Source organism: Didymella exigua (assembly GCF_010094145.1).
Source record: "Didymella exigua CBS 183.55 unplaced genomic scaffold M421scaffold_20, whole genome shotgun sequence".
Classification (NCBI taxonomy): domain Eukaryota; kingdom Fungi; phylum Ascomycota; class Dothideomycetes; order Pleosporales; family Didymellaceae; genus Didymella; species Didymella exigua.
In genome coordinates, this window is record NW_022984794.1 from 1 (window position 1) to 25,628 (window position 25,628).

The 25,628-nt window shown below is 54.4% G+C and overlaps 9 protein-coding genes and 1 pseudogene across 10 annotated transcripts; 5 read left to right on the forward strand and 5 right to left on the reverse strand.

Moving 5' to 3' along the window:
• Positions 1 to 2,421: 2,421 nt before the first annotated feature.
• M421DRAFT_205023 (uncharacterized protein) lies at positions 2,422 to 4,789 on the reverse strand. Its single transcript, XM_033588152.1, has 3 exons — positions 3,832 to 4,789; positions 3,393 to 3,783; positions 2,422 to 3,347 (listed from the first exon to the last, which is right to left on the reverse strand). The coding sequence occupies exons 1-3, from the start codon at positions 4,706 to 4,708 to the stop codon at positions 2,531 to 2,533; spliced, it is 2,085 nt and encodes a 694-aa protein (XP_033446947.1). The 5' UTR covers positions 4,709 to 4,789; the 3' UTR covers positions 2,422 to 2,530.
• A 1,121-nt stretch (positions 4,790 to 5,910) lies between these two features.
• Positions 5,911 to 7,116, forward strand: M421DRAFT_102134 (mitochondrial carrier; the record flags this gene model as incomplete). The annotated part of the gene is made up of 3 exons (XM_033586731.1): positions 5,911 to 5,926; positions 5,978 to 6,847; positions 7,106 to 7,116. 3 exons carry the CDS (start codon positions 5,911 to 5,913, stop codon positions 7,114 to 7,116), a joined length of 897 nt encoding a protein of 298 aa, XP_033446948.1.
• A 13-nt stretch (positions 7,117 to 7,129) lies between these two features.
• Positions 7,130 to 8,109, forward strand: M421DRAFT_396107 (annotated as a pseudogene; the record flags this gene model as incomplete). Its single annotated transcript has 1 exon — positions 7,130 to 8,109. A coding segment is annotated over one exon (578 nt), but the record flags the coding sequence as incomplete, so codon positions are not given.
• A 103-nt stretch (positions 8,110 to 8,212) lies between these two features.
• On the reverse strand, positions 8,213 to 10,500 carry M421DRAFT_6616 (uncharacterized protein; the record flags this gene model as incomplete). Its single annotated transcript, XM_033596299.1, has 3 exons — positions 8,213 to 8,791; positions 8,843 to 10,372; positions 10,417 to 10,500. 3 exons carry the CDS (start codon positions 10,498 to 10,500, stop codon positions 8,213 to 8,215), a joined length of 2,193 nt encoding a protein of 730 aa, XP_033446949.1.
• Positions 10,501 to 10,921: 421 nt separating this feature from the next.
• M421DRAFT_66831 (mitochondrial DNA replication protein YHM2) lies at positions 10,922 to 12,112 on the reverse strand (the record flags this gene model as incomplete). Its single annotated transcript, XM_033596355.1, has 5 exons — positions 10,922 to 10,976; positions 11,030 to 11,702; positions 11,770 to 11,866; positions 11,929 to 11,972; positions 12,022 to 12,112. The coding sequence occupies 5 exons, from the start codon at positions 12,110 to 12,112 to the stop codon at positions 10,922 to 10,924; spliced, it is 960 nt and encodes a 319-aa protein (XP_033446950.1).
• A 770-nt stretch (positions 12,113 to 12,882) lies between these two features.
• On the reverse strand, positions 12,883 to 14,779 carry M421DRAFT_205042 (citrate synthase mitochondrial precursor). The gene is made up of 4 exons (XM_033588153.1): positions 14,536 to 14,779; positions 14,410 to 14,474; positions 14,263 to 14,347; positions 12,883 to 14,209 (listed from the first exon to the last, which is right to left on the reverse strand). The coding sequence occupies exons 1-4, from the start codon at positions 14,635 to 14,637 to the stop codon at positions 13,055 to 13,057; spliced, it is 1,407 nt and encodes a 468-aa protein (XP_033446951.1). The 5' UTR covers positions 14,638 to 14,779; the 3' UTR covers positions 12,883 to 13,054.
• A 1,044-nt stretch (positions 14,780 to 15,823) lies between these two features.
• Positions 15,824 to 18,027, forward strand: M421DRAFT_93626 (uncharacterized protein; the record flags this gene model as incomplete). Its single annotated transcript, XM_033598130.1, has 5 exons — positions 15,824 to 15,940; positions 16,024 to 16,369; positions 16,433 to 17,475; positions 17,523 to 17,727; positions 17,777 to 18,027. 5 exons carry the CDS (start codon positions 15,824 to 15,826, stop codon positions 18,025 to 18,027), a joined length of 1,962 nt encoding a protein of 653 aa, XP_033446952.1.
• Positions 18,028 to 18,201: 174 nt separating this feature from the next.
• Positions 18,202 to 19,544, reverse strand: M421DRAFT_422308 (uncharacterized protein). Its single transcript, XM_033593115.1, has 2 exons — positions 19,186 to 19,544; positions 18,202 to 19,132 (listed from the first exon to the last, which is right to left on the reverse strand). The coding sequence occupies exons 1-2, from the start codon at positions 19,257 to 19,259 to the stop codon at positions 18,511 to 18,513; spliced, it is 696 nt and encodes a 231-aa protein (XP_033446953.1). The 5' UTR covers positions 19,260 to 19,544; the 3' UTR covers positions 18,202 to 18,510.
• Positions 19,545 to 19,760: 216 nt separating this feature from the next.
• On the forward strand, positions 19,761 to 21,808 carry M421DRAFT_6621 (cleft lip and palate transmembrane 1; the record flags this gene model as incomplete). The annotated part of the gene is made up of 2 exons (XM_033596302.1): positions 19,761 to 19,805; positions 19,865 to 21,808. The coding sequence occupies 2 exons, from the start codon at positions 19,761 to 19,763 to the stop codon at positions 21,806 to 21,808; spliced, it is 1,989 nt and encodes a 662-aa protein (XP_033446954.1).
• A 1,919-nt stretch (positions 21,809 to 23,727) lies between these two features.
• Positions 23,728 to 25,469, forward strand: M421DRAFT_396121 (Di-copper centre-containing protein; the record flags this gene model as incomplete). Its single annotated transcript, XM_033590102.1, has 4 exons — positions 23,728 to 23,890; positions 23,996 to 24,450; positions 24,503 to 24,657; positions 24,709 to 25,469. 4 exons carry the CDS (start codon positions 23,728 to 23,730, stop codon positions 25,007 to 25,009), a joined length of 1,074 nt encoding a protein of 357 aa, XP_033446955.1. The 3' UTR covers positions 25,010 to 25,469.
• Positions 25,470 to 25,628: the final 159 nt, after the last annotated feature.

The window sequence follows — 25,628 nt, forward strand, 5'->3', positions numbered from 1 at the left end:
CTCAACAACTACGCCCTCCTCAGTCTTTGTCAGATTCCTTGATTTAGGCCAGCGATCTGCTTGTGGAGTCTGTCCTGCGCGTCGGCGGCTTAGTGTTGTATGAGTGACTTTGTAGATAGCTGCAGCGCGTCGCAAGGAGAGTGTCGCGTCTTGTTTAAGAGCTTGAAGGGCAGTCTGTATCTGACGCTCATTAGAAGGCTCTATCTGGTGTTGTTGTTGAGGCATCACGTATAGAGGTAGAGTTGGTGGGGGCTTGGCAAAAGTGGTGCACGAACCTGTGTGGTGCACGAACCCGTGAGGTACGTTATTAGCAAAGGCTAGATTGTATATAATAGAGAGTTAGAAGGCATAACAAGAGCCTTTAAGTTTGCAGCTTCTATAGCTACAGCAACAGAAGAGATCTAAGTCTTTGCAGATAACTAGGCAGCTATTCTAAGGCTAAAGACTCCTTCTAATAACCCTAGACAAGTTTAGCAAATCTGCTACACTAAGGCAGCAAAGGCAATTTACAGCAAAGGCGCAATAGTTAGCCTACACTAGGCCCTAGGACACCTAGATATTGCAGGAAATAAAAAAGCAGACTCCTTAGCAAAATAAGCTACAAAAAAGCAGCTAGTATCTTATACTATAAGCCTTGCAATAACAGGTATTAGGATTAAAGTTATTGCAAGATAAGAGTGGCAATATAAACTCTAGGCCTACTCTATAAAAGCAAAGCTTAGAAATCCTAGCACCTACGCAGCAAGGTTCTTGCTAAAACTAAGAAGTAAAATAACTCTACTAAAAAACACTAGAAGAGAAATTGCTAGCGTATAGTACTAGCTAAAACTTAGACATAGATACAATAAAGTATACCTGTATAATAGATAAAAAATAGAATGCTCTAAATGCAGCTGTAGATATACAAACACCTAAACACCTACTACTTAGCTATAGAACCTACAGAGAAGCAAGAAAGAAAATAAGGAGCAGCCTACAGGAGACAAGGCTAATAATACCTCTTCTCCTAGACATAAAAAGGGTAATCTAAGCTACACTAGCTTTTATTTAAGAGACTAGAGTAGGCACACGTAAGTAGTACCTACAGCAGACAACAGACAACTAATTTCCTTTGTTTATAACTAGAGCACAGGCTCTCACTATATGTCTATAAATCTACATGTACTATTCCCTTACAAAGAAAAAACTTGTAAATTAATAGATGTCGCAGCAAGGATCGAGGTGAGGGTGCATATCACGTGATCCGCATCTGGATATTGGACCGATCAGACACTGGCGATCTATCACGCCATGGTGAGCGGAATTGGGTATAGCTTGGAGCCGTGATTAGGGCTCTAATTAGGGTATAGCTGGATAAGCATTGGTGTATATATTCTGCTCATTTAGCACTGTAGATAGAACAAGGAACTTGATCACTTTCTTCACACTTGATCAACGATCAGAGACCACTCAGCTTCCACAATAGAGTAGTCTCACTGCTCTCGTCCTATATAGTCATAGACTCATACAGGACGTTAAACTAATCAATCAATCAATCAATCAATAAGATCTTGTCAAGCACATACTCTGGCTCACAGTACGAGTATCTGACAGGAATATCAGCTGTGTAGTCTTCTTACGCTAGGCTCATAACTGTGGAAGCTAAGCAGTCTCTGATTGTTGATTAATTGTGAAGAAAGTGATCAAGTTCCTTATTCTATCTACAGTGCTGAATAAGCAGAATATATACACCAATACTCATCTAGCTGTACCCTAATTGGAGCCCTAATCGCGGCTCCAAGCTGTACCTAATTCCGCTCACCATGGCGTGATGGATCGCCAGTGTCTGATCGGTCCAATATCCAGATGCGGATCACGTGATATGCACCCTCACCTTGATCTTTGCTGCGACATTTATTTAAATGCGTTCGTCCTTACTCATAAGTAGCTACTTATGCTTTATGAACGCGTTAGTTCGCAGTCGTTGTTAAGTTATAGCTAATTATACAACAATCAACGCGACTGCACAAATTCTCCTCTGGATTGACTGTAGCCACCGAAAGTAAGGTTCCCAGAGGCGTTTTGATCGGATATGGATACAGTCCATGGCTTGCTTTGTCTTTCCGTCGTTTATGGAAAACGCGCGCTTGCCGTCAGCCGCAGCGGATAGAACATTCGAGGACACTGCAATGTTAAGGCTTGGCTCTGAAGTAGTAGGTCTGATTGTAGGACGAGGTAGCGACGGGCGAGGCTTCTATATTCACCCTTGGCAAAATAATGCTCCACCATGCGCGTCTGTCAAGATCCAGCTACCACACGATAGATGGTGCTAGATATTTTAAGTCCAGCGAGCCTCGACAAGCATTATCGCCGAGTGGACCTGTTCATTTCACGCGTCAATGCTGAGACCGAGGCTCGCATCAAATACACAGCTCTGGTCCTCGTATCGTGAGCCGTTTGCTTTCCGAACTCCCCATGTAGTAGTCCATGTGGTGAGATGCGTACATGAGCTTTATCCGCTGCTACAAATTGAGGCTGTTGATCGAGATGCTCACATAGTGTTCCATTCGAGGAAAGGTGTGATAGGGAAACTGTCCAAAGCGGCGCTATTGAAACCATAGTACAGGTCGTCGACGGGCACTGTAGCTTCTCTATAGACTTGGTGTTGGCCCGACACGAGCCATTGGCCGTCGTAGTCGTAGTTTAGCGAGTTGATATCGTGACCACCAGTATCGAGTATGTCGCGAGGTACAACAGGGACTCGCGAAGGCAGCATCGTTGTCGGCGTGTTGACGGCGAATTGTTCCGGTGTACCCGCTTGCGTCATTTGCGCATTCTCCTGCTCCCGTACGAAGCTCTGTATGATGCCATCCAGATCGAGCCCTTGCAAGCTTGGTCCTCGACCCGTCGTTGCGTTCGAAATCGCTTCTGGAGATTGTCGCTGACTATTGCTGCTGGTATCTTTGTGGATCTGACACTGATCAATACTGTGCATGCGTACCCCAAGCCTCTTCATGAGGTTCTGGACGAGGGCATTAGCGCGTCGGACGGCTGGATTGGTTTCTTGGTTCTCTCTGAAAACCGCTAGACATGCTGCAAGACTACTGTGAGCATCAGAGCCGGGGCCACGCTTAGCTGCAATGCGTGCATGGATTGTTGCAGCAACATATGTCGCATAGGATATAAGATACGGCGCTCTTCTTATGCTAAAGGCTTTATCGAACACTCGCATGAGATGCACGATGTCGTTCGCTGCAGAGGCGCAACACTTCAATGAATTTACGGAGATACTCCGGGAAGTGCTGTAAAGGTGACCATCAGCGACGAATGGATGGTGCAGGAGGATGACCAGTACGTGGTACATGGCACTGTCGAAGTTAGCTTAGTGAGGGAATCGCAACGTTGGAACTCACAGTAGACTCAAAACGTGTGGAGGCGGAGTTGTGGGTAATTTGCCAAGGTCAGCTAGATGAGACGGCAGGTCGCGGTACCAAGTCTGCAAAGTAGCATGGATGCTTTCAAGCTTGGTAGACAGCTCCGCTGAACTCTTGTCAGAGCTGCGCTCTGTGTAGATCGTGCTGAGAATGTCGCTCAATATCAGAGATAGCTGGCACAAGTGCTTGAAGGTTGATATGCTGTACGCTGGAGACCCAGCGTAAGCCACGTCGGACTGTGTCAAGTAAGCCAGTGGGGTCCAGAGCTCGAGCTCCTCGTAGGTGTCCAGAAACTTGATGGGCACCAGAGTATCAGACTCTTTCAGTGTGACTGGCCGCCCCTGATACAGACTCTGTATCTTGTCGACAACTGTGAAGACGTCAGCGTGTTGCAGAGATTCCTACAGACTTTGCTTACCAAATGCAGCCCAGAAGACACGTCGGCGAATTTCAAGATCTTCGTCTGAAAACTTGCGATGCGTTGTAAGGCCCGCCTTGTCAACATGAATGCCCAAGTCGACGATCATACGAAAGGCTAGACCGGCGTACAACCAGGCTGCGCTGCGCTCATCTCCTAGGGCAAACAAAGAGTTACACATGATGAGCAGTGCTTGTATCGTAGTAGTGTCGCTCTTATCTAACGCGCCACCAAGAAGCCCTCGAACACGCTCGCGGAACTGCCAGCCAGCTGTTCGCACATCATCAGCATCCCGTCGAAGCTCGCGGCGTGGGCTAAATTTGGATGCGCTGAAGAAGATGGCATTCAGGAGAAGCTTTGAAAAGTTTGGGCCTTTGCATGCCATATCTCGCATAAAGGCAGGTCGATACGTGATTAAAAACGAATGATGCTGTCGATTCCAGTGAAGAGACAGCAGGTGCTGGCCTAGTTCTGGTTCTACTCCGTCAAAGTCTAGTTTACCGAGACGAAAGTTGACGTCTTCGAGCTGACGTTGGCAAGCAGCTTCAGCAATCAGTCCTTTTCCTACCCACTCTTCGGGCATTCTGGAATTGGCCTCTGGGGTGGATCGGTCATGATAGCTCTCTTCAAAGAGCGTACTTGTGCGGCCATGATAGCTGGGCATGCCATTGGAGGAAACAACGATACGAGACACGCTGTTCGCTCGACTGGCTGAGTCTGCATGAGCTCGAGAAGGACTGTCGTCAGACACTGATTTTGCTCTGGGGGTCTGCGCAGCGGTGAGTTGTTCAAATGCATGTTCTCTCCGTTGCACTTTGCTTGGGCGGGCGGTGCGTGCACGAACGGCATCATCGATGGGCTCGTAATTGCAGCTCATGCCATGAGTTTTGCAATTCGCACATGAAGGTCGTTCGGTGCTACATTTGATCTGCTATTGTCAGCCAACCATATGCACACGCGCGAACAACTACGCGCCTTGCGTCGGCGACAAAAGGTGCACGCTTCGGGTGCGCGCTTTCGCACTCGCCCCATAGCTTGGCCATCGCCAGCCGCAGTCCCATTGCTGCTGCCGTCCATCAAGACGGGCAATGCGCAAGCCAAAGTCTGCAGTCGTGTCGTTGCGCGACAGTGGAGTTTCGCGAAGGCAGTCGGTGTTGCCGCGGGTGCGGCGGGAAGAGAAGGGATGATGTGGATCGAGAGGGCTTCCCGTCATACAAGTCCGTGCACACTCCCCCAATTGTAACTCCAGCATCATTCGACGAACAAGCCATTCACGATAAAGGCATCTACAAGCCATTCGGGCAGCTGCCTCTCTCATGACGTCTGCTGAAAGCATCGCAGTGGCTGTAAAAAAAAAGTAGGGCCGAGGTACAAAGAAATGTTTGGCGCGTTTATGACGAGGACCAAGTAGCCGCTCCCGCGGGAAGACGTCCAAGTATGCTCGCAAACCTAACCTCACCCAACAACGATTGGTGTACATACCTACCTACCTATCAATCCTTTGGACAAGGGTAATGTTCAGCAATTCGAAATTTGGAATTCGATTCACGGGTAATGACTCGGGAGCACTCCCGCAGGAACGCGGATTGCAACACCTACCACCTCGTCGATGATGCACCACCGTGCATGGTGACGCAAACCCGATATCTCCAGGATCCGGTCCACAGCATACTGCTTGTTCCGAGGTTCAGAAGCTGTCATTCAATGTAAGCCTCAAGAAGTTGATACAGCCCGCGGGAAGTGAGAGAGTCGGCGGCGACTTCCTCCAGACCTCACGACTCTAATCTTCCTTCAACGCGACAAAGCAGTACGGGTACCCAAAACAAACGGTCAATCGGAAGATACCGTGTGGGAGTCACGAAAGCTGTCACATAAAGTGTCAAGTTTCGCGTGCAGTAAGGTTTACTTGCAATCTCGAGCATGTGAAACGATGTAAAGCCGGAATCAAAGGTACATCACGAGCATTCATCTCTCATGCTATATTGTGACCTTTGCATTCCGAAAGGGTTCCTTTTATCAGCATTCCACCCTCATTCTCCGGTCATGCATTCTTTTTGAAGTCATTGCACCTCAGTCACCATGGCGACAATTCAGAGTCCCTCATCGCCGTTCGGACGGGCAAGCCGGTTACTTTTCACCCCGCAAGTACCCAAGGCAGCCATCAAATCAGAGTCGAAGTCCAAGACCTCAACAACAGTGTTACTGTCCTCCAGCGCCATCGCCGGCGGGGTAGAAGCCACAGCAACCTACCCCTTCGAATACGCAAAAACCCGAGTGCAGCTCCAGACCGTCCCAAGCTCACACCACAACCCTTTCTCCGTCATCTATAACGTCGCCAGATACGAAGGCATCGGTACTCTCTACACAGGCTGCTCGACGCTCGTTCTCGGCACAGCGTTCAAAGTCTCCGTCCGCTTTGCATCCTTCTCCTACTTCCGCCGCCACCTCGCCGACGAACATGGCGCACTCACACCAGCTCGAGGCGTCCTCGCTGGATCGCTGGCAGGCCTGACAGAATCTGTCATTGCAGTCACCCCCACCGAACGACTCAAAACGCTTCTGATATCCAATGCAACAAACCAGATCAAAGCATACCGCGGAGAGCTTCACGCATACGAAGACATTATCCGTACACAGAGCATCCGCGGCCTATACCGCGGTCTCGTACCCACGATCCTGAAGCAAAGTAGCACTCAAGGCGTCAAGATGGGGAGCTACAACATCATCCGCGAGTTCTCACGGCGACATGACGTACCGCAGAACGAGATGACAGCGCTTGTAACCGGCGCGTTAGCTGGTACTGTTACCGTATACGTCACGCAGCCCTTCGACACGATCAAGACTTGGACACAGAGTGCGCGCGGAGAGGGGACGGTTAACGCGTTCCGGACTGTAGTGCGGCAGTCCGGCTGCACGGGGCTGTGGAGTGGAAGTACCTCGCGAGTAGGCAGGCTGGCTTTTAGCAGTAGTATCCTGTATACGGTGTACGAGAAAGTTGCTACCGCGATGGATGAAGGTTTGGAGAACGAGTTGTTTGTGTATACCCCGATTCGCACGGTAAAATTGTAGTGCTTACTATAAAATGACGTTGATGCCACTTTATCTTCACTTCTTGCGTGCTAATGAGAATAGATTTTTCAGGCAGCACACCATGTAAGCACACTAACAAATGGAACAGCGGATAACTATCTCGGGGAAAATGTCCCGACCTTGGATGCAATCCGAATTCTCTAGTCGGCTCACACGACAAGTATAATGCCTTTCAAATCTCCAGAAAGTACCTAAAGAGAACTATGGCGCACATCCAAGACTAAAGATTCGCAGACCTCGGCTTCCAAAAGTCCACATCAAGCAAAGAGACAGTCACCTACCAAGAGACATCCCAAAGCCGACAGCAGTAGCCCCATCCTAGTCCTTCTCCATGGATACCCCAACAGCGCCTACCTCTGGTGGCACGTCATTTCCCTCCTCTCTCCACATCCCCTCTTTGTCCCCTCCCTCCCCGACTACGGCAACAGCGCTCCTGCAAGCAAAAACGACAAACTCAGCGTCGGTCTGCTCATCATCGATGCACCCGGCGAGCTTCTCAACCCGCCTAACGACCACCAGAAAGAAGACGGCAGGCCCCAACCAGTATTCCTGATCGGTCATGACCGCGGCGCACGCATAGCGCACCACCTGCACATGTCGTCCCCACACGCGCCGATCAGCGGGTTCACGATCACCGGCCTCGCGCTGCTGGACATCGTCCCCACGCTCTCGCAGTGGGCGATCGGCGACTCGGCGGCCGGCGCAACGGGCTGGTTCCACTGGTCGTTCCTCGCGAATCCTTCGATTGCAATTCCAATGACTAAGGCCTACGGCGGCGGGAAATAGGCGGGCGGTATGATTACGGGATGGGCGGGGAGCAACGAGACCGGGCGCGCGAAGAGGGCGGAGGGCGAGGCGTTGCAGGTTTACAGTGCATTCTTCGAGAAAGAGGCTGTGGTCGAAGCGACGACCATGGACTACAAGGCTGGAGCGAGTGCAGATGTGGAGTTTGAGAAGAGGGCTGTCAAGGAGAAGCGGATGATTGAAGTGCCGCTGTTGCTAGTGTATAGTGGCGGGCTCCTGCCGACGAGGGCGAAGGAACCGATTCTCCAGGTTTGGAGTCAGCCGTGGAGCGCTGGGGCGCACTTGATCACTGAAGTTCTGATTGATGGTGGCGTGGGCCATTTCGTGACCGAGGAAGCGCCTGAAGAGACTTCGGAGGCGATAGAGGAGTGGTTGAAGGCACTTTGAGTGTGTTGTGATGAGCAGATTCCACAGCTGAGCTTGGTAGACGGAGTAGGGATGAAAAGTCCAGACGCAGTTCTAACTAGGTCTTTCCATCCTACATACACTATACAATCAGTTCGCCAACTTCAGGGGTTCCACATTCTCTTCGCTTGCTGAGCTCAAACCCCAGAACCGTGTGATCTGTGAAGTACATCATCAGTCTCCACCGCCGGCTGGCGGGCTTGTGGATGCGCGCAGCAGCGCTTGTTTCGTCCTCACTGTCTTCGCTGGGTTCGTCTAGCATACCCTGCACCGGCCCAGCCGCAACACCTATCAGTCTTGAGCCCTCAACATCCCAGATCTTGGTCTTGTCGTCGTTCGCGAACGGCAGCACATACTCGAGGTGGAAACTATACTGGGGTCGTGATTTTGAACTCTGGGACGCTTTTGTCAGGCTGAAGATGCCAGCGCGTCCGTTTGGTGAGGCGACAATGAAGACGCCAAGCTCGGGAATCTGTGTCGTGTAGCAGTGCCGATCATGCGATCCTGGTATGAACGGGTATGGATTCTCACCCTTGTCCGGATGAAGTGGGCGTCGGATGGTGACAATTGGATCCAAATGGTCGCCGGCGTAGTCGAGAGGCCGTTGATAGAGATGCACATCTTCTTTAGTAACTATCAGAAGTGGTGATGTGATATGCGGCTGGAGCTTTTGTCAGTTGTATATCAAGAAAATGGAACGAAGTTCACTGACCTGTCTTGCCAGAGTGAAGATTGTCGTGACCTCACAGTACGCTCGAGCGGGCTGGATTGCATTGGCGAACACCATCTGAGCTTGCGCAGTCGATGGTACAAACAGCTCATCATCACTACCACTGTCGTCGTCGTCCCAGACAATGGTCGCGGTGCCGTTAGACTGCTGGAACCACATCCCGAATGCATTGATGGCGTTGCTCGGTATCTGAGGGTACGTCGGATATGATGTTGGTTCGTGTGACATGCCTTCACCGGTTGAGGCTTCGTTTGTATCTGCCAGTGTTGCGGGCTGCGGACTCAAAGATACTTCCTCGACAATTGGCTCAACAGGATTATCCTCATCGTCCAAACGCTGCGACTGTTCAGCGCTTGACGATCCTGATGACGACGAAGAATGAGATCCGCTGTCGTCATCAAGATCCGAATCGTCTTCTGATACATCCATTGCGCTCACTTCCTCATCAGTTGAGAGATTCTGAGTAGGAACTGGCAGTTGATGATAACCGGTGCCATCTTTTACGCTGAATGGGCCCTTACACGCACTTACATTCTGTATGTACGGCAGTGGGTGATCATGGTGCGGGGGCAGTGCCGAGTCTCGCAGCGACTTGTCTTCATAAGCGGTACTCGCGTCGAGGAACATGTTGCTCCAAACCGCATGCGGGAAATTGCTAGGTCTGAGACAGGCGCAGGTTCCAGGGTTATGTTGGGGTGCTTTAGTGGGATCTTTGACGCTCGCGCAGAACCCGAGCCGAATTATTCGAACACACTTCTCCGGATGATGCAGGTCCCAGATCAAGGTCTCACCATTGATCGAGCAACTTGAGAGCCATCGTCCTACTGTATCGTCGCCACTGTTGATGAAGGATACCGAGGGAACATTGTGGCGCGCAGAGAGAGTAATGACGTGGTCCTGTCGTCGCGGAGAAGGGAAGTCGGCTGGGTCCTCGTCAGAGCACTCTGCAACTTCCAAGTCCGATGAGACCGATGAGCTGTCTGAGCCCTCGCCTAGTTGCGCCAATGCGTATGCAATGACGGTCACTTGGTGGGTATTCGCACTTATTGCAATCATGCGGGCTTCCTGGTGGATGGCCAAGCCCCAAGCGCTAGCACCGACATTGCGATGCAGAAAGGTCCTCACGGGTTCCTGTATGAAGAATTCGTCCTCATCATCTGAAGCCTCCCAGCGTTTGTCAGCAACACGCTGTATCTCCTCGGTGCGGTAGCCGATTACATCGCCGTCGTCACAGGTGATCAGGATGATCTCGTCTTGGCCAAGGTAGTCCACGTGCAGCCTCGTGATGGAGTGCGAGTCTTCGTGATCGATTCCTGGCTCCAGATAGGGTGAGGTTGTTGGTGGGTGCAGTATCAATTCCGGCTCGCCCAATATTGCTTGGTCCGGGAATCTGGGTCGGTAGACATGGACAGCATCATTGCAAGCAACAAAGTAGAAGTTGTGGGTTCGTGACAACGCAGTTAGATCGCAGCGCCATGCTTTGATTTGCGGTCGTTCATGACGGTCGGGGAACTGCGGAGATCAGTACTTCGTACATCAATCAACCTCAAGCAAACCATGGCGGCAGGCTTGAGTGGAAAGCCTACCCTCTTGTGACCCTGTTGTACACTTGTCGCCGTGCAAGAAATGAATTTCGACATCCTTGGCCCACATTGCTGTGACTTTGAGGTGGCTGCGACGTTGTCGGTTGTCTTGCAAAAGGTACGGTAAGGCTTCAAGGAAGTGGAGCGTGACGTTTAGCGTCAAACTTTGTTTCCTGATTGGGTGCACCCACATGCTGCTTCATTCACCATTGCTGCAATTGTAGAACGGCAGTATTTTCATGACGACTTGTGCAGTGACATAAGGTACCAGTGGGTTATCAAAACGACGGTAGTGTTGGTGATTGAACCGCCCATGCATGATCTCGCTCTATAATAATGATGCTGTAATTCTAAATTCATGAACCAGCTAGGGTGCTCAGGCGGTAACCCAAGGCTTCTCAGATGTGTAACATTGCCACAGCTCCAGTATATGGTCCCAGCAGTCGTGTGTTGGCTAGATCAGGCGATCGAACGCTGTCTAGTGCTTCGCAGTGACCTTGTCGCCAGTGAGCTTCTCGACCGCCTCCTTTGCACTGGGCGCGAGTTAGTAAATTTACAAGAAACAGCAGTTGACGAAGGTACGTACACATCACCAAGAGCAACCATGCAGACCGTCTGCCAGATACCGAGACCGATTCTGGGCGTGACACCGCGGTAGAGACCCTTGATACCGTTGTTGGAGTAGATGTACCTCGCAGCGGACGCGACATTGAGGTTCTTGGGGCGGTTGGGATCGACGGTCTTAGACTGAAGCTCGACACGGATGACCTCGATGGGCTGGTTCCATGCGCTCAAACCACCACCAACGGCAGAAGCGGTGATCTTCTCGATGACACTCAGCTTCTCGCCGCCCTCCTTACCGGTGAACCTGCGGATACCGGTCTCGGCAACACGGGACAGACCGAAACGGGAACCCCAGTTGGTGACCTGGCGCACAGCGACGGCGTTGACGCCGCGGTTGATGCCACGGAGGCCTTCGGCGCGCCAGATGCCCATGAAGGTCTCGATGGTGGTTGGGGGCTTGCCGCCGGCAGCTGCGACCTTGTGCTTTGTGATCTCGACCGTCTTCATGCAGGTGCAGAAGCCCATAGTAGCGTAGGCCTGCGCGAGACCACCAGCCATACCACCCGAGATACCGGCGAGGAAGTCGGGTGCGCCGAACGACTTGGCGTAAAACTCGGCCTCGGAGGCGACGAAGAGGAGGACGGCGCCCTTGGTGGAGGCTTCGATCCAGGCCCACGGGATGAGACCCTGGTAGACTAATTCAGGAGCGTGTCAGCGCGCGCTCTCGAGCAGCAGCAGCAGCAGCAGTGCATGGCAACTCACAGCCAAAGACTCCACCACGACTCCAGACGCGAGCAACGGCGCCCGCCATGCCCTCAGACCTATTGGCAGCCATGGTCGTCTTGACGACTTCCAGCGGCTGTTCGCGGCACTGTCAGCTCTTGCGCTCTCCGCTGTTAGTACTGGAGGCTGCGATCGTACCTGGCCCAGAGTCGTTACTTCGAACAGGTTGAGACCCGCACCAACTGCGCGCCCGTTAGCTTGTGTCCCACGGCGGCCGTCGCGCGCACTCACGCAGCAGGTTGCTGAACTTGACCGGCTTCTTCTCGAGCCTGGGCGGCCCGTCGGCCATGGTGGGCACGCCGGTGGGAGGTGTGGAGCTCATCTCTGGGGTTGGCTTATCGCAGGTGTGGGCCGGACCAAGGCTGGAGGGTGCTTCGTCGCGAGAGAGAGACAGTGTGTGTGAGGAGGAGCGAGAGGACTGGCAGCTTGAGAAAACTGATGGGGTCTCTGCGCAAACTCTCGGGCGGTCAAAGTGTCGGCAGCGTTCCACGGCGCTGTGTCGGCGCCAGGTAAGCTAGGTGGTGTCCCTGAAGCTGTCGGGGATCTTGGCTGGCTCCCGAGCTGGCTCGAAACGGTGAGGCTTGCGACGAATCAACTGGCACGTACGAAGTATCTAGGCAGGTATCTACCAAACTTTGCGTTGAGACTGCAGCTCTTGCAGTGTACGTGCGGCGCTGGTTTTACACGCCGGAGCACACGGCACCCTGCTCTTGCAGACTTGCACACGGCCGTGGACTGAAGGCTGCCTTGTTGCCCGTGAAGCTGTCCGGTAGAACGCTGTACCTCGGGCACCAGCCCGCTCTTCATGTGGGCCGAGCAGCCCGCAGACAGACTCTCAACAAAGCCGCAGCACTCCCGCGGCTCCCAACACGCCCACCCACCCCAACGTCTGTGTACCGCCTCAACACTAATACGATAGTGGTCCATGTGCATAGCAACCGATTTGTGCACTGATCTCCATGGTCACGCTGCGAAAAGTCACTGACCTCCATGGTTACGCTGCGAAAAGTTGAGCGCTGGTCAGTAGCCGCGGCGTTTGCAAATGCTCATAGGTCGAGTCGAACGTTAGATATGATAGGTATTGTAGCAAGTCGTTTACTAAAAGGCATACTGGAGCAGAGACATCCAAGGCTATGATGCGTGCTAAGACACCGAACGCACCAAATCCGTATCCCTACAATCCCATAGTACACAGGCGTCTCTTGACATTTCAAAGAATTCCTCATATCGCTCCTCAACGGCCGCGCAGATCATGACAATATATTTACAACTTGGCGCCGACCAACTTGGCGTAAGCCTCGGTGGAGAAGGACTTGGGGCGTTCGATGGGGGCACCGACGGCACGGTCGATGATGAGCTGGGGCAGCACACCGAGAGCACGGGACACACCGAAGAGGACCGTGTAGTAGTTCTGCTCCGTGAGGCCGTAGTACTGAAGGAGGACACCGGAGTGGGCGTCGACGTTGGGGTAGGGGTTCTTGGTCTTTCCGTGCTCGGTGAGGACACCGGGGGCGATCTTGTAGACCTGGCTGACGAGCTTGAACATGGGGTCGTCGGGCAAGTGCTTCTGGGCGAACTCGCGCTGGGAGACGTAACGGGGGTCGGTCTTGCGGAGGACGGCGTGGCCGTATCCAGGAACGACCTGGCCGGCCTTGAGGGTGGACCAGAGGTAGTCCTTGATAGCCTCGTCGCTGAGGTCGTTGCCAATGGCCTTCTTCATCTTCTGGAGCCAGACAAGCACCTCCTGGTTAGCCAGACCATGGAGAGGACCGGCAAGACCGTTGAGACCAGCGGCCAGGGAGAGGTAGGGGGAGGACAGAGCGGAGCCGACCAGGTGGGTGGTGTGGGCGGAAACGTTGCCACCCTCGTGGTCAGTGTGGATGGTCAGGTACAGACGCATCAGCTCGACGAAGTCAGCGTTGTCGGCGAAGCCGAGCTGGTTGGCCAAGTTGTACGAGTAGTCCTTGTCCTTCTGGACGGGGGCGACCTTGCCGTCCTTGTAGACGTTGCGGAAGATCTTGGCGGCGATGGTAGGGAGACGGGCGATGAGGTTCATCGAGTCCTCGAAGGTGTGCTCCCAGTACTGCGACTTGTGAATGCCCTTGGCGTAGGCCTTGGCAAACTCGGACTCGTGCTCGAGAGCAGTGACGGCGAGCGAGAACTGGGCCATGGGGTGGAGGTCGCTGGGGCAGCGGTCGATGAGCTCCTCGACGAACTTGGGGACGGCGGAGCGTGCAGCCCACTCGGCGGACAGGTCGCGGACCTGCTGCTCAGAAGGGACCTCGCCCGTCAGGAGGAGCCAGAAGAGACCCTCGGGAAGAGGCTCCTGACCGCCGGGGGCCTTGGGGAGCAGCTCCTGGCACTCGGGGATTGTCTTGCCGCGGAAGCGGATACCCTCCTCGGAGTCGAGGACGGAGCCCTGCGTGCTGTCAGCCGGACGTCATTCTGCCTGTGACGAGATTTTGTGCGTACCTCCCAGACGAGGGACTTGATGCCACGGGCACCGCCGTAGACCTGGTCGAGGGTGACCTCGCCGATGACCTTGTTGCCGTGCTCCCTGTGATGCAATGTCAATGGCTGCTCGCATCATCGCGACTGCGACGCAGGCTGGACACGTACTTGCGGAGCTTCTTGATCTTCTCGATCTCACCGGGCAGCTTGGCGGCGAAGGTCTCCTTCAAGGACTATGATTGACCCCGTTAGCGATGGAGCCAGATAGCGACATGTTGTTGGGCGCGCGCATACAGTGGTCTTGGAGGAGTAGGCGCGGGCGCCAGCGAAGGCAGCCTGCCTCACGGGGGCGGCGGCGCGGAGAGCGCTCTGGCTCAGACGGAGTGCGGAGGCCATTGTTGGTGATGAGGTGCGGAAGATGACAATACGTCAAGATGGCGGATGGAAGGGCGGGTGGATGCGACCTTAAGAGGCTGAGAAAATATCATAGCTCAGGTCCCGCTTCTCACCCATCGAAAACCGCCTAGCCGGAAGCGTTGCTGCGCCGGGTCTTCCCTCGGCACTCTCTCGTGCGAAGGGAACGGTAGGTTGTCAGTTCATGTTTCTGAGCTGCAGGTCGCAGACTACTCCGTTGATTGCTTTCGTCTTCTGCTTCACCAGTGCGGACTGCCTCAGTGCCTTCTAGCTGTGGAGACAGCTTGAGCAGCCGGACATGTCGGAGCTACGTAATGTGAGTACCCAGGAAATGCGCCCAACAATAATAATCTGATCCGGATTGTTTCGCACACCCATCCTGCACCAACATGCAGGCAATTTCCAAGGCTTTTCGCTGTAGCCACATGCAGCTCCTCCGCAGGTTTGGGATTCCGTGGTGATTTTGCTTCTCGATTTCTATATGGGAAGCTGTAGTGCCGATGACGTGCTGGGAGCTTCAGCTCAGTTGTACATTCCAATCCTATGTCTGTGTTCTGCAGCTCGCTGAGCTGATCTAACAAATACGAATACAAGTCCAGACCCACCATGCTGGGCCGCCCTAGTGACTGCTCTCCGGCGCGGGTGAAAGCTGCTTTGAATACGTCACGTGGGATTGCTAGCGCGGCAGCTTCAAACTCATCACTCGGCACGGCAAGTCCAGTTCTTTCACTGCTTCCAAATACGCCTGCGCGTTTGAATAGACCAGACCAGCAACCGCGCCTGCACCTTTCCCTCTGCTTTTCTGATACTCTGGAGGTAGCTGCGAGTGGCCAACTCTCGCACGTGAAAGATTGCGCAATACTGCTCTCACCGCGTTGTCGCGTAGAAGTAGTCTCCACAACGTCTATCAGCTCGACTCAACCACAGCGCACGCCCGCCGGTCTCTCTGGACCAGTTGCTGTATTGCGCATTGCTCGATCAACTGCTTGTTCGTCATACCTTCTTCGTACAACCTAGACTGCTCCACCACGGATCTTGACCAGCGGTCTCGAGTACAGTCTGTGTGTCTGCCGCTCGGCTCGCTCACCAAACTGCAAATTATCTGCACACGCCCGCCGGAGATTTCCTTTTCTCACCATCAGTCTCTTCTGATACACTAAACATAAGCATGGCAGCGATGGACGAGCTGGAGACGCTGTTGCAGTCGCTCCAAGCCTTGAAAGCACCTGGCGTAACACCCACCAAGGTCAAGGCCATCACCGCGATCTGCGTAGAGAATATTCAGGTATGCCGGCTGTCGAGTCATTTCTGGCGCACGTCGTTCCCGCACCTTCCAAGGCCTTTACTAAGTTCTCTCCCTGTTTTTAGTCCGACTCGACCATCATCCAAAAGATCCTCCAGCAGCTCCAGAACAGCGCCGCGACACATAAACTCGGTGTACTATACGTGGTAGACTCGGTTACTCGCCAATGGGTAGAGAAGGCCAAGGCGGCCGGGCAAACAGTGTCCCGCAATGCAGCTCCTGGAACATATGCCGCAGGAGTGCAGAAGATGACGGACGTGCTACCAGCCGTGATGAACGATCTCGTTCAACATGCACCTGACGCTCAAAAGGACAAGATTATAAAGCTTCTTGACATTTGGCAGCGCGGACATACGTTCCCTCTAGACATGCTCGCGACCTTCAAGCAGCAGGTGAATGGCACACCGCAGAGTAAGTGTTTCAATCCTCCCTTCTCTGCATTCCTAATGGCTCTTCGAGTAGATGCCTCTACAGCCCCCAGGAGCCCACCCAAGGCCAAAAAATTTGTGTCAGCTCCCCGACCTCAGACTAACACGCAGCACACGGCTGCTACTGTGCCCTCGCCAACGATTGCGCAGAACTCCCAAGATCCTGGTGCCATGCTCGCAGCTCTCTCCGCGTTTGGACAGCAGAACGGTCAGACTAACGCAGCACCTGTTGGTCTTCCTTTCCTTCAGAACATGGTGCCGCCACCTCCTCCCCCAGGGTTTGTTCCTCCACCACCACCCGCAAGTGTGCAGCCTGCTATGCCACCCCCTCCGCCAGCTGGTATGAACGATCTGGCCAACCAGATTTTGCAAGCCTTGAGTGCAGGTTCAATTGCGCCAGATCAGGCCATTCAGGTACTAAATGCTTTGGCGGCAGCACAAAACGGAGGGGCATCTTTGCCATCCGCACAACCTCCAGTGGCACCGCAAGCGAATACACTGGCGCAATCAGCCGCGCAGAACGGTGTTGCTCAACAGCGCTTCGAGCAAAACGATACCAAGATGAGAGATCGTAGCAGATCGCCTGATTATCAGCGTCGCGCAACTCCTAGCCGTAAATCACCACCAAACCGTCGGGAGAGCCCCGTGTACGGTGCTTATGATCCCAACGCAGCCATTGATGGCAATGCGGGCCGCTCTGATCGCAATGATCGCGGTCGTGGTCGCGGTAAGGCTCGAGGCGGTCGCAATGATCGTAGTGAATACCGCCAGCGTACACCGCCGGCGCAGCGGCGACAGCCCAGCCCACCTAGAAACGTAAATGGCCAGTCACGTTCTATCGAATGGGACCAAAGTCTGCCTCGAGATCACATCAGGGTACTTAGTCGCACACTGTTTGTAGGCGGCGCGGGTGGCACAGAGGATGAGATTCGGACTATCTTCAGCCGCTTTGGTAGGGTTCAGACTTGCATTGTGAACCAAGATAAGCGACACGCCTTTGTCAAGATGTTGACTCGACCTGATGCTGTTGCTGCTAAGGAGGGCATGGACAACCTGCAAGATCCTGTAGCGCAGTCAAAAGCTCGGCAGGTAGGTTGTTTCTTGTTTCCTAAGAAGGATGAAACTGACTTTTCTAGACGCGATGGGGAGTTGGTTTCGGTCCGCGCGACTGCAGCGACTACAGCAGCGGCATCAGCGTGATTCCGATTTCACGACTGACTGATGCCGATCGCAAGTGGGCTTTGACAGCAGAGCACGGCGGCACAGGCGGACGGCCGCTCGAAGGTGGCATGGTCCTCGAAGAACCTGACATCGAGATTGGTGCAGGTGTCTCATCTAAGGGTGAGCTATACTTGATCTTTATGCAATGAGCAGTCCTAATCTCAAGCAGCGATCAGCAGACGCGTACCGACAGATGGTGGACGGGGCGGTCGCGGTGGGTTTGGCAATCGGGGCGGTCTCGACAGTGGCGCAAAGTTCCGCAAGCAGGAGCAACAGCAACAACACCAACACCAACACCAACAACAACATCGTCCCGCCCATGATCCGCGCCACGTGTCGCCACGAGCTGAACAGGGTGTAGCAGTCCCACCGGCAGTTCCGGGGTTCGGCTTCCAGCTACCTGGCTTCCAGGCTCGGTGAGAGCACATGTAGCCATCTAACAGCTCGGTATCGACAAGGCCGCACGTTGAGTCGACCGCCTCGATGTGCAGGTCACGTTCACTGCTAATTTGTCACCCCATGTACGTTTTGTATGTGGGTCCGGACAGTCGTGTACCAGCGTCTGTAGACGACAGTGTACCTCGAGCTTATTTGCATAGCGCTGGCGTTGCGGGAAAATCCACCTGAGGTGCAGGTGAGAAAATATGATGTATCAGCACGACGGATGGCTTCGTCCTCCTATTCCAGCTGCAGCATTGTACGATTATGTAATTCTATGAGCCTTGTAGCATCCACCGCATGGTACAGTTTATCTTAGCAACAAGTGAATCAAAAGCAGCATGACGTTCTCATGTCCTAGTATATCGGTTTTGATTGGTCTGTGGACCGAGTCTATGGTGTTCTTACATCTGGGTCCACGTCGTAGATGATGCGGCCAGTACTGTGGAACATGCCCGCCTCGATCTAGCTGTCGCCCCAGGTCAGGTCGAACCTGCCGGGGGCGATCTCATAATCTTTCAGAGTCTGCAGGACCTCCTCAGCACTCAGGGCCTCTTTGATGATACCGGCATTGTTGGCGCCCACGAAGCCAGCGGTCACGGCATTCTTCACCCACTCAATCAGCCCCGTCCAGTAGCCGTCGACGTTGTAGACAATGACAGGCATGCTGTGGATGCCCAGCTGGTTCCAGGTGGTGACCTCCATTAGCTCCTCAAAGGTGCCGTAGCCGCCGCTCAGGGCTACGAAGCCGCCGCCGGGCCCGCCCTCGATGACCTCGCGAGCCATCATCCGCTTGCGCGTGTGCATGTCTTTGACGACGGTGGTGCGGCCGTAGACGGCCTCGTCGATGCGGTGCGAGCCCGGGTCCGCGGGGTCGTGGTTCTGCTCAAACTCGACCAGCGGCGCGGGGATGATGCCGTGCACGCTGCTGGGCCCAGAGAGCGAGACCAGCGTGCGCGCCACTTCGCCCATGAGGCCTACGGTGCCGCCACCGTAGACAAGCGTGGTGCCCGACTCGTGCAGGGCGCGCGCGAGCTGCCGCGCGGACTCGAGGTGCAGGGGCGACGTGCCGGAGGAGGAGCCGCAGCTGCGTGGTGTTAGCTGTGTGGGCGTGGGATGACGGAAGGGGTGGATAGGTACAAGACGCAGACTGCGGGCTTCTTGGTAGTGCTGTTGGCAGTGCTGTTGGCGGTGCTGGGGAGCGTGTCGGCCATGTTGGGCTGGGTTGTTCACTTGTTCACTGATCGTGGTGAGGCAAACAGGCTTGTACAAATCAGTAGAGGAAGGATCAAGTACGATGCTCGGTGCAAGCACAGAGTCACAGAAAGGGGCGCCCTTGCGGCGGGGTTGCACAGTACTGTGGGACGACACAGATGTGGGGGGGGGGTGCAGCGAAGAGTGTGGTGGTGTCGTTGGTCGACGTTGGTCGACGTTGGTCGACGTTGGGCGACACTGGTCTATACACAGTAACCACTCGAGTCACGGCATGTTGGGTCTTCGCTGGATGCATGGCGAGAGCTGCAGCGATGAAGTTGCCTGCACGTCAGCCTGTCAGCCGCGGCCGCCTTGGCTGGACCTGGTCGTGGGGCTAACAAAAAGTGGGACCACGGCAGGCATGGCGCGATGGATCTGGGGACACTGTGACTTCTGCAGCCATCGCCAACGCTGTGCACTGAACGAACCAGAGTCGCAATCGACTCTCTGCACACGCAACCATGCCCGAAGTACAGCAGGCAGAGGCCCAGCCGGCGGCCCAGAGCGTGCGTGCCTGAGGCAGCCCCTCCCTCCATCGCGCACTTAATAGCTGACGACATGGCAGTTCCTCAAGACGGCGGCGCAGAGCATTGGCATGTTCCTGCTCATCCAGGGCGGCATGAAGTACTTTCTCAAGGCCCCCGTCCCTGCCGCCTCCACGCCCGGCCAGCCGCACACAGCGGCCCCCGGCGGCGGTGGCGCTGCCGTCTCAATCCCCGCGTGGGAGAACCGCCCGCCCCAGCTCGACGAGGGCGCCGAGTACAGCAGCGTGCCCTGGAACATCGCGCCCATGTGGCAGCTTGGTCAGGAGCTTGACATCGCCATGTACATCTCGCCCTCGGTCGCCATGCCCGCGCTCAAGGCTATGCCCAAGGACTCGCTGCTCATTGACGAGAAGAAGTTTGTCTACGGCGACTACAAGCAGAACCGGGAGGTTCACGTCGAGTTTTCGGTGCCTACTGAGGTCCAGCACAACGCCTCGCTGCTCGCCCATTTCTATGTGGGCAAGAGCGGCGCCGTGCTCGATCCGACCCAGCCTGGCTACGATCCCTCGGCCGCTTACTACTTCATCCGCCCCCTGACCCAGCACCAGCCCAAGAAAAAGATCTCCAAGACCAGGAACCTGCTCAGCGACATGCCCGAGAAGGACGCTGTCGAGACCGAGGCGGAGAAGCAGGCCGGCAAGGTCATTGGCAACTACTACCACCCCAACTTCACCATCTCCATGATCCCCGACTCGGGCGTGCTCAGCTACCCACAGATGCAGCCCGGCCCTAGGAAGTTCGTGCAGCTTGAGGCTACAGGCCAGCGCGACGCCACCGGTCAGCACGGGTGGTACTACCCCATCCTCTACACCAACACCTTCTGGCAGCTCAAGAAGCACATGATTGAGCTCAACGACACCGTCAAGACGCTGCCCTTGAACGTCAACCTGAACAACTTGGCCAACTGGAAGTTCAACTTGTTCGCCTCGGTGGACGAGAACCTGCGCTCGACGGCCGCTGCTGCCGCTGCCGGTCAGTCTACTCCTGGTGGTGGTGACGGATCAGAGATGGAGATGTTCAAGGAGATCCTCATCGACAGCAACTCGTACCTGCTGGCCATCACGGCCGTTGTCTCCGTGTTCCACATGATCTTCGAGATGCTTGCCTTCAAGAACGACGTCCAGCATTGGCGCAAGAAGAAGGACAACGTCGGTACCTCGGTCCGCACCATCGTCGCCAACGTCTTCATGCAGACTGTCATCTTCCTGTACCTCCTCGACAATAACGAGAACACCTCCTGGATGATTTTGTTCGGTCAGGGCATGGGCATCGCCATCGAAGCCTGGAAGATCACCAAGACAGCCAACATCCGCGTGCGCGCCACCGCCCCTGGCTCTCTCATCCCCTACACCATCGTCCTCGAGGACAAGCACGTCGCGTCTGAGATTGAGAAGAAGACGGAAGAGTACGATCAGATCGCGTTCAAATACCTCTACATGGTCGCCGTCCCGTTGCTCATCGCCTACGCCATCTACTCGCTCATGTACGACACCCACAAGAGCTGGTACTCCTTCATCATCACCACGCTTGTCGGGTCCGTCTACGCCTACGGCTTCCTCATGATGGTGCCCAGCCTGTACATCAACTACCGCCTCCAGTCGGTCGCGCACATGCCCGGCCGCGCCATGACGTACAAGTTTCTCAACACCTTCATCGACGACCTGTTCGCCTTCACCATCAAGATGCCCACCCTGCACCGCCTCGCCACCCTGCGCGACGACGTCATCTTCTTTGTCTACCTGTTCCAGACCTGGAAGTACAAGATCGACTACACGCGCGTCAACGAGTTCGGACAGGGCGGCGACGACGAGGAGGTCGAGGAGAAGGACGCCAATCGCCCGCTGCAGGCGCATCCCGATGGCGACAAGAGCCTGAAGACGCCCCGGGCGGTCGAGAAGGTCGAGCAGAAGGAGACGGCCACGGCGACGGGTGCGCAGAAGCAGAGCGCGAAGAAACGGAAGTGAGGCGCTAGAGTCAGTGGAGAGACTCGTGGAATACCTCGCTGTGTAGAATGTGGATCCGGCAGATCAGTGCCCGATGGAGAAAATTGAATCTTGGCTTCCAAAGTCAATGCCTCTCGTCCATCTCAATCGTGGTCGTCCGTCTAAACCAAGACGCGTGGTTTGTGAGGTAGCCGACTGAGCGGATGCGCACAGTCACATACCATCCAAGCCCAATATGCCGTCGTACTATGCTAGAGCACCGCCGCGTTCCCTGCACAGTCTACGACGACGGTCCAACCGCTGCCACCGTACCTCATCTCACAGTTGCTATAACCAGACGCGTAGGGCCCAGATATGTCTTGAACGACATGGTATCCGACGATATTGTCTTAACTGTGCATGGCGTGTCTTCATCCACATCGTTGGGGGTAAACGAAATCTACATCTTCTCCTGGTCGGTACGCGGTCAACACAGGGCTGATGGGGGCTCAATGCTGCACGCGGGGCGATTCCGTGAGTGTCTAGGCAGTTCCTGAACCAAGTTTGTGACAAACATAATCATGTACAGTAGTACAAAGCGAGACGTCTATACTGCTCCCTGGAGACTTCACACAAACCTCGGCGAGAAGTTCTTCGATGGCTTTGCCCGGACACTAGACAATTAGACTCTCGAAAGTTCCAATGAAATGGCAGAAGATCGAGTGTTCTGTGACGTTCAGTACCATCATCCACCCGACCCAGTCTATGCATTATTCGTGCTCTTCGTCAGTAAGGGGTATCTCGTATAGGACAGTGTTGACCTTTATTAACTCGACGTACAAAGTGGATGCGGTGCTCTCGACAGCGCAGTGGCGTGGCTGCTAGGTATCTCTTGGATGACGCTGGGCGAACCGTGGGGAACCTCAACGCACGCACAGGTCGGCAGTCTCGGCATCTGTTCCGATGCATTCACCAAGTGACACAACTTTGATCAACACAATCGCCATGGAGGATAGGTGGGTACGACCCTTGTCCAGATCTGGTTGGCTCTTGCAAGTCTGATTGATCCACAGATCTATGCTGCATCATTGCTACTTCTGTACTCAATACGATGGTCTGCAGTCGCACTGATTAGGTATGGCGGAGGAGTTACGCAACATGTAGCGATCAAATTCATCCGCATTGGTGACATCTCCTCGGATTGCCAACTGACTTAAGGCCTCCCGGAGAACTGCCCTGCGGTCCTGGTTAAAGGTTCGCACGTCACAGCCTCGGAATGGTCGTGCGTTCGTATTGCAATCTGCTGTGGCGCCGACCGCGCGTCACTAGTCGTCAGCTACATCTGGTCTGTCAAAGAAAGATCTCATCAGGGGACAAGTACAGCGTAGCTGACCTAACAGTGTACTGAGCCTTCCTTTAGTCATCGTCTGATGCAATGACGGACATCGACCCAACAACACCTGGCCGCAAGCGGGCGTGGGGCTGCACAGGGTGTGACGGGACGGAATACTAAGCTTTGCTAAGCTTTTTAGCGCTGACTTCAAGTGTTCGGGCTGATGTTAATGTCGACAGAACCCTGGAATCGTCACTTCAAGTGCCGGATCTGACAGCACCGTTACCTGAAAAGGAAGACTGCATGGGCACTCTTACAAAAATAAATATCAATAGCGCGATCGCCGTTAAGACTCCTGGGGGCCCTCGTAAAACCTGTCATTTGCTCGGGAATAAGAACGGCCGACAAGGCCAGCGCAGTCTGGCGGGCAATGGTTCTGGACAACCAATGCCGATGGCCCGCTTGAAGTCGTATCGTGAGCTCGGGTCGACAGTCAATAGATTCAGTAGATCAGCTTGGCACATGGACTTGTTCATTTAAGCTTCTGGCCGCTCCGCTTGCTTTGCTTGTAGGCTCAGCTCCTATCCAACTCTTGTCACTCGTTCAGCTTTCTTTGCACACGTTTAATATGCACCTTCTTCTTACCTCCGCTGCGCTTGCAGTCTCCTGCAACGCATTTGCGCTTCCCTGGACCACGAGAGCGGTCGATGCAACTCTTCCGGCTTTGCCTCTATCAAACTTCGAAACGCCCAAGTATGCGCGTCTACTCGAATTGGACGAAGCGCTATCCGGTGCGAACGCCACGATCACAACGATGAAACCCGCTGCTCTGCAGGCTGCCAAGGACAAAATGCCTACACTCGTTATCCCCAAGAACTTAACACTCGCAATTGAAGGCATCGCGGAAAGTTTGACGACAAGCTTGACGACAAGCTTGAAGGTGGAGTTGGGCAAGTTCGCCAAAAGGCAAAGCACCTGCTCAAACGTTCGCACTCGTGTGGAGTGGGACCATGCATCCGACAGTCAACGACAAGGATACGTCGACGCTATCAAGTGCCTGATGCAGCAGCCGCCCTCAGGCCAGTTCTCTGCTTCTAAGTCACGCTACGACGATCTTGTCGGCCTCCATCAAACATTGACGCCCAGGGTGCACGGAAACGCCAAATTCTTGCTCTGGCACAGGTACTACACATGGACATACGAGTCGCTTCTTCGTGAGCAATGTGGTCTGACTGGCCCCCTGCTGTGGTTCGACGAGACTCGCTATGCAGGTAACTATGCGGCATCATCGATCTTTAGTTCTCAGTGGTTCGGAAGTATCAACCTTGGTGGCAACTGTGTGACTGATGGAGTGAGTATTCGCCCTACGAACAGTGAATCCGAGAGTTTGCTGACTTGAAAAGCAATTTGCGAACCTCGCTCTCGTTTACGGACCAGGAACGAGCAACACACCTCACTGCTTGGCTCGCAACAATGATGACTCTAAGACAATCAACACCGGCAACGCCATTGTCGATGCCTGCAACAGCCGTTCCGACTACGCTGATATGGCTGCGTGGTGAGTCGAACCATAGGTCCGCTCGCTGAGATTTCACTGACAGTGTGCTAGCGCTGAAGGTGGTGCCCATGCATGGGGACATAACGGAATTGGGGCTGTTATGGCTGATGTTTACGCTTCTCCATCTGATCCCGTCTTTTTCTTGCACCACGCCTTCATCGATCGCAATCTGCGTATCTGGCAGAACAATGGAGGCAACGCGCGTGTGTCTAGCATTGACGGCACCGACGCCTCTGGAAATGCTCTGACACTGGACACTAAGATCAATGTTTATGGTTTCCGCCCGGACGTCACCATTGGCGATATTCTGGATACCAAGGGGTCGACGCTGTGCTACAAGTACGACTACTAGTTAATTCGATTCGCAGATTGAGGTGGAGGCGTTATCTGCACGCACGTATTTCTTACAACTTCTCGGGCTTGGACCATAAGTTTCAGTGCACCTGTATTTGAAGCGATTGGACAGTAGCTCCTATTCAGACAGACTTCTTCGCTGCGCACGCTCTTGAGACTTTGACAATTCCGCTGATAAGGGCTGAGATGCGGCTTCGTGTCGTACTCTAGCCCGAGCATAACGAGTACGCATAGGGACCGACCACTCACAGGTGCGTGCGTGTCTGAATTGTGGCTTGCTCAGTCGTAAAGCTTGTCCGAGAGCCCACCTCATTCCAATGCCGCGGAAAAGTGCAGAAATGAAGCCAATACCTTATCTACTGGTACTCGTTGGCCGTATCTACCCCCTTGCCATACGCAGCGAACAACATGATCATCGAGCTCATCGAGTTCATCACGCTTGACATCTCAATTTCTGGTCCGGAACTTGCCGAGGAATCCTGCCTTCTCCTTCGCTTCAAAGCGGGGCTTGTACGCATTGGATCGTAGAGAGTTGAAGATGCTGAGCCCCCACTCAGGGCCGGTCGTCAAGAGCCGACCTCGGGAACCGAGAGCCAGACGGTGACGCACGGGCGGCG

Coding starts and splice junctions, on each gene's coding strand:
- M421DRAFT_205023 (XM_033588152.1), bottom strand. CDS start 4,708: ATGAGCTGCAATTACGAGCCCATCGATGATGCCGTTCGTGCACGCACC. Junction 3,784..3,831: donor TGTCTTCTGGGCTGCATTTG/GTAAGCAAAGTC, acceptor ACGTCTTCACAG/TTGTCGACAAGATACAGAGT. Junction 3,348..3,392: donor CCACACGTTTTGAGTCTACT/GTGAGTTCCAAC, acceptor TAACTTCGACAG/TGCCATGTACCACGTACTGG.
- M421DRAFT_205042 (XM_033588153.1), bottom strand. CDS start 14,637: ATGGCCTCCGCACTCCGTCTGAGCCAGAGCGCTCTCCGCGCCGCCGCC. Junction 14,475..14,535: donor CCTACTCCTCCAAGACCACT/GTATGCGCGCGC, acceptor GGTCAATCATAG/TCCTTGAAGGAGACCTTCGC. Junction 14,210..14,262: donor TCAAGTCCCTCGTCTGGGAG/GTACGCACAAAA, acceptor GACAGCACGCAG/GGCTCCGTCCTCGACTCCGA.
- M421DRAFT_422308 (XM_033593115.1), bottom strand. CDS start 19,259: ATGGCCGACACGCTCCCCAGCACCGCCAACAGCACTGCCAACAGCACT. Junction 19,133..19,185: donor AAGCCCGCAGTCTGCGTCTT/GTACCTATCCAC, acceptor AACACCACGCAG/CTGCGGCTCCTCCTCCGGCA.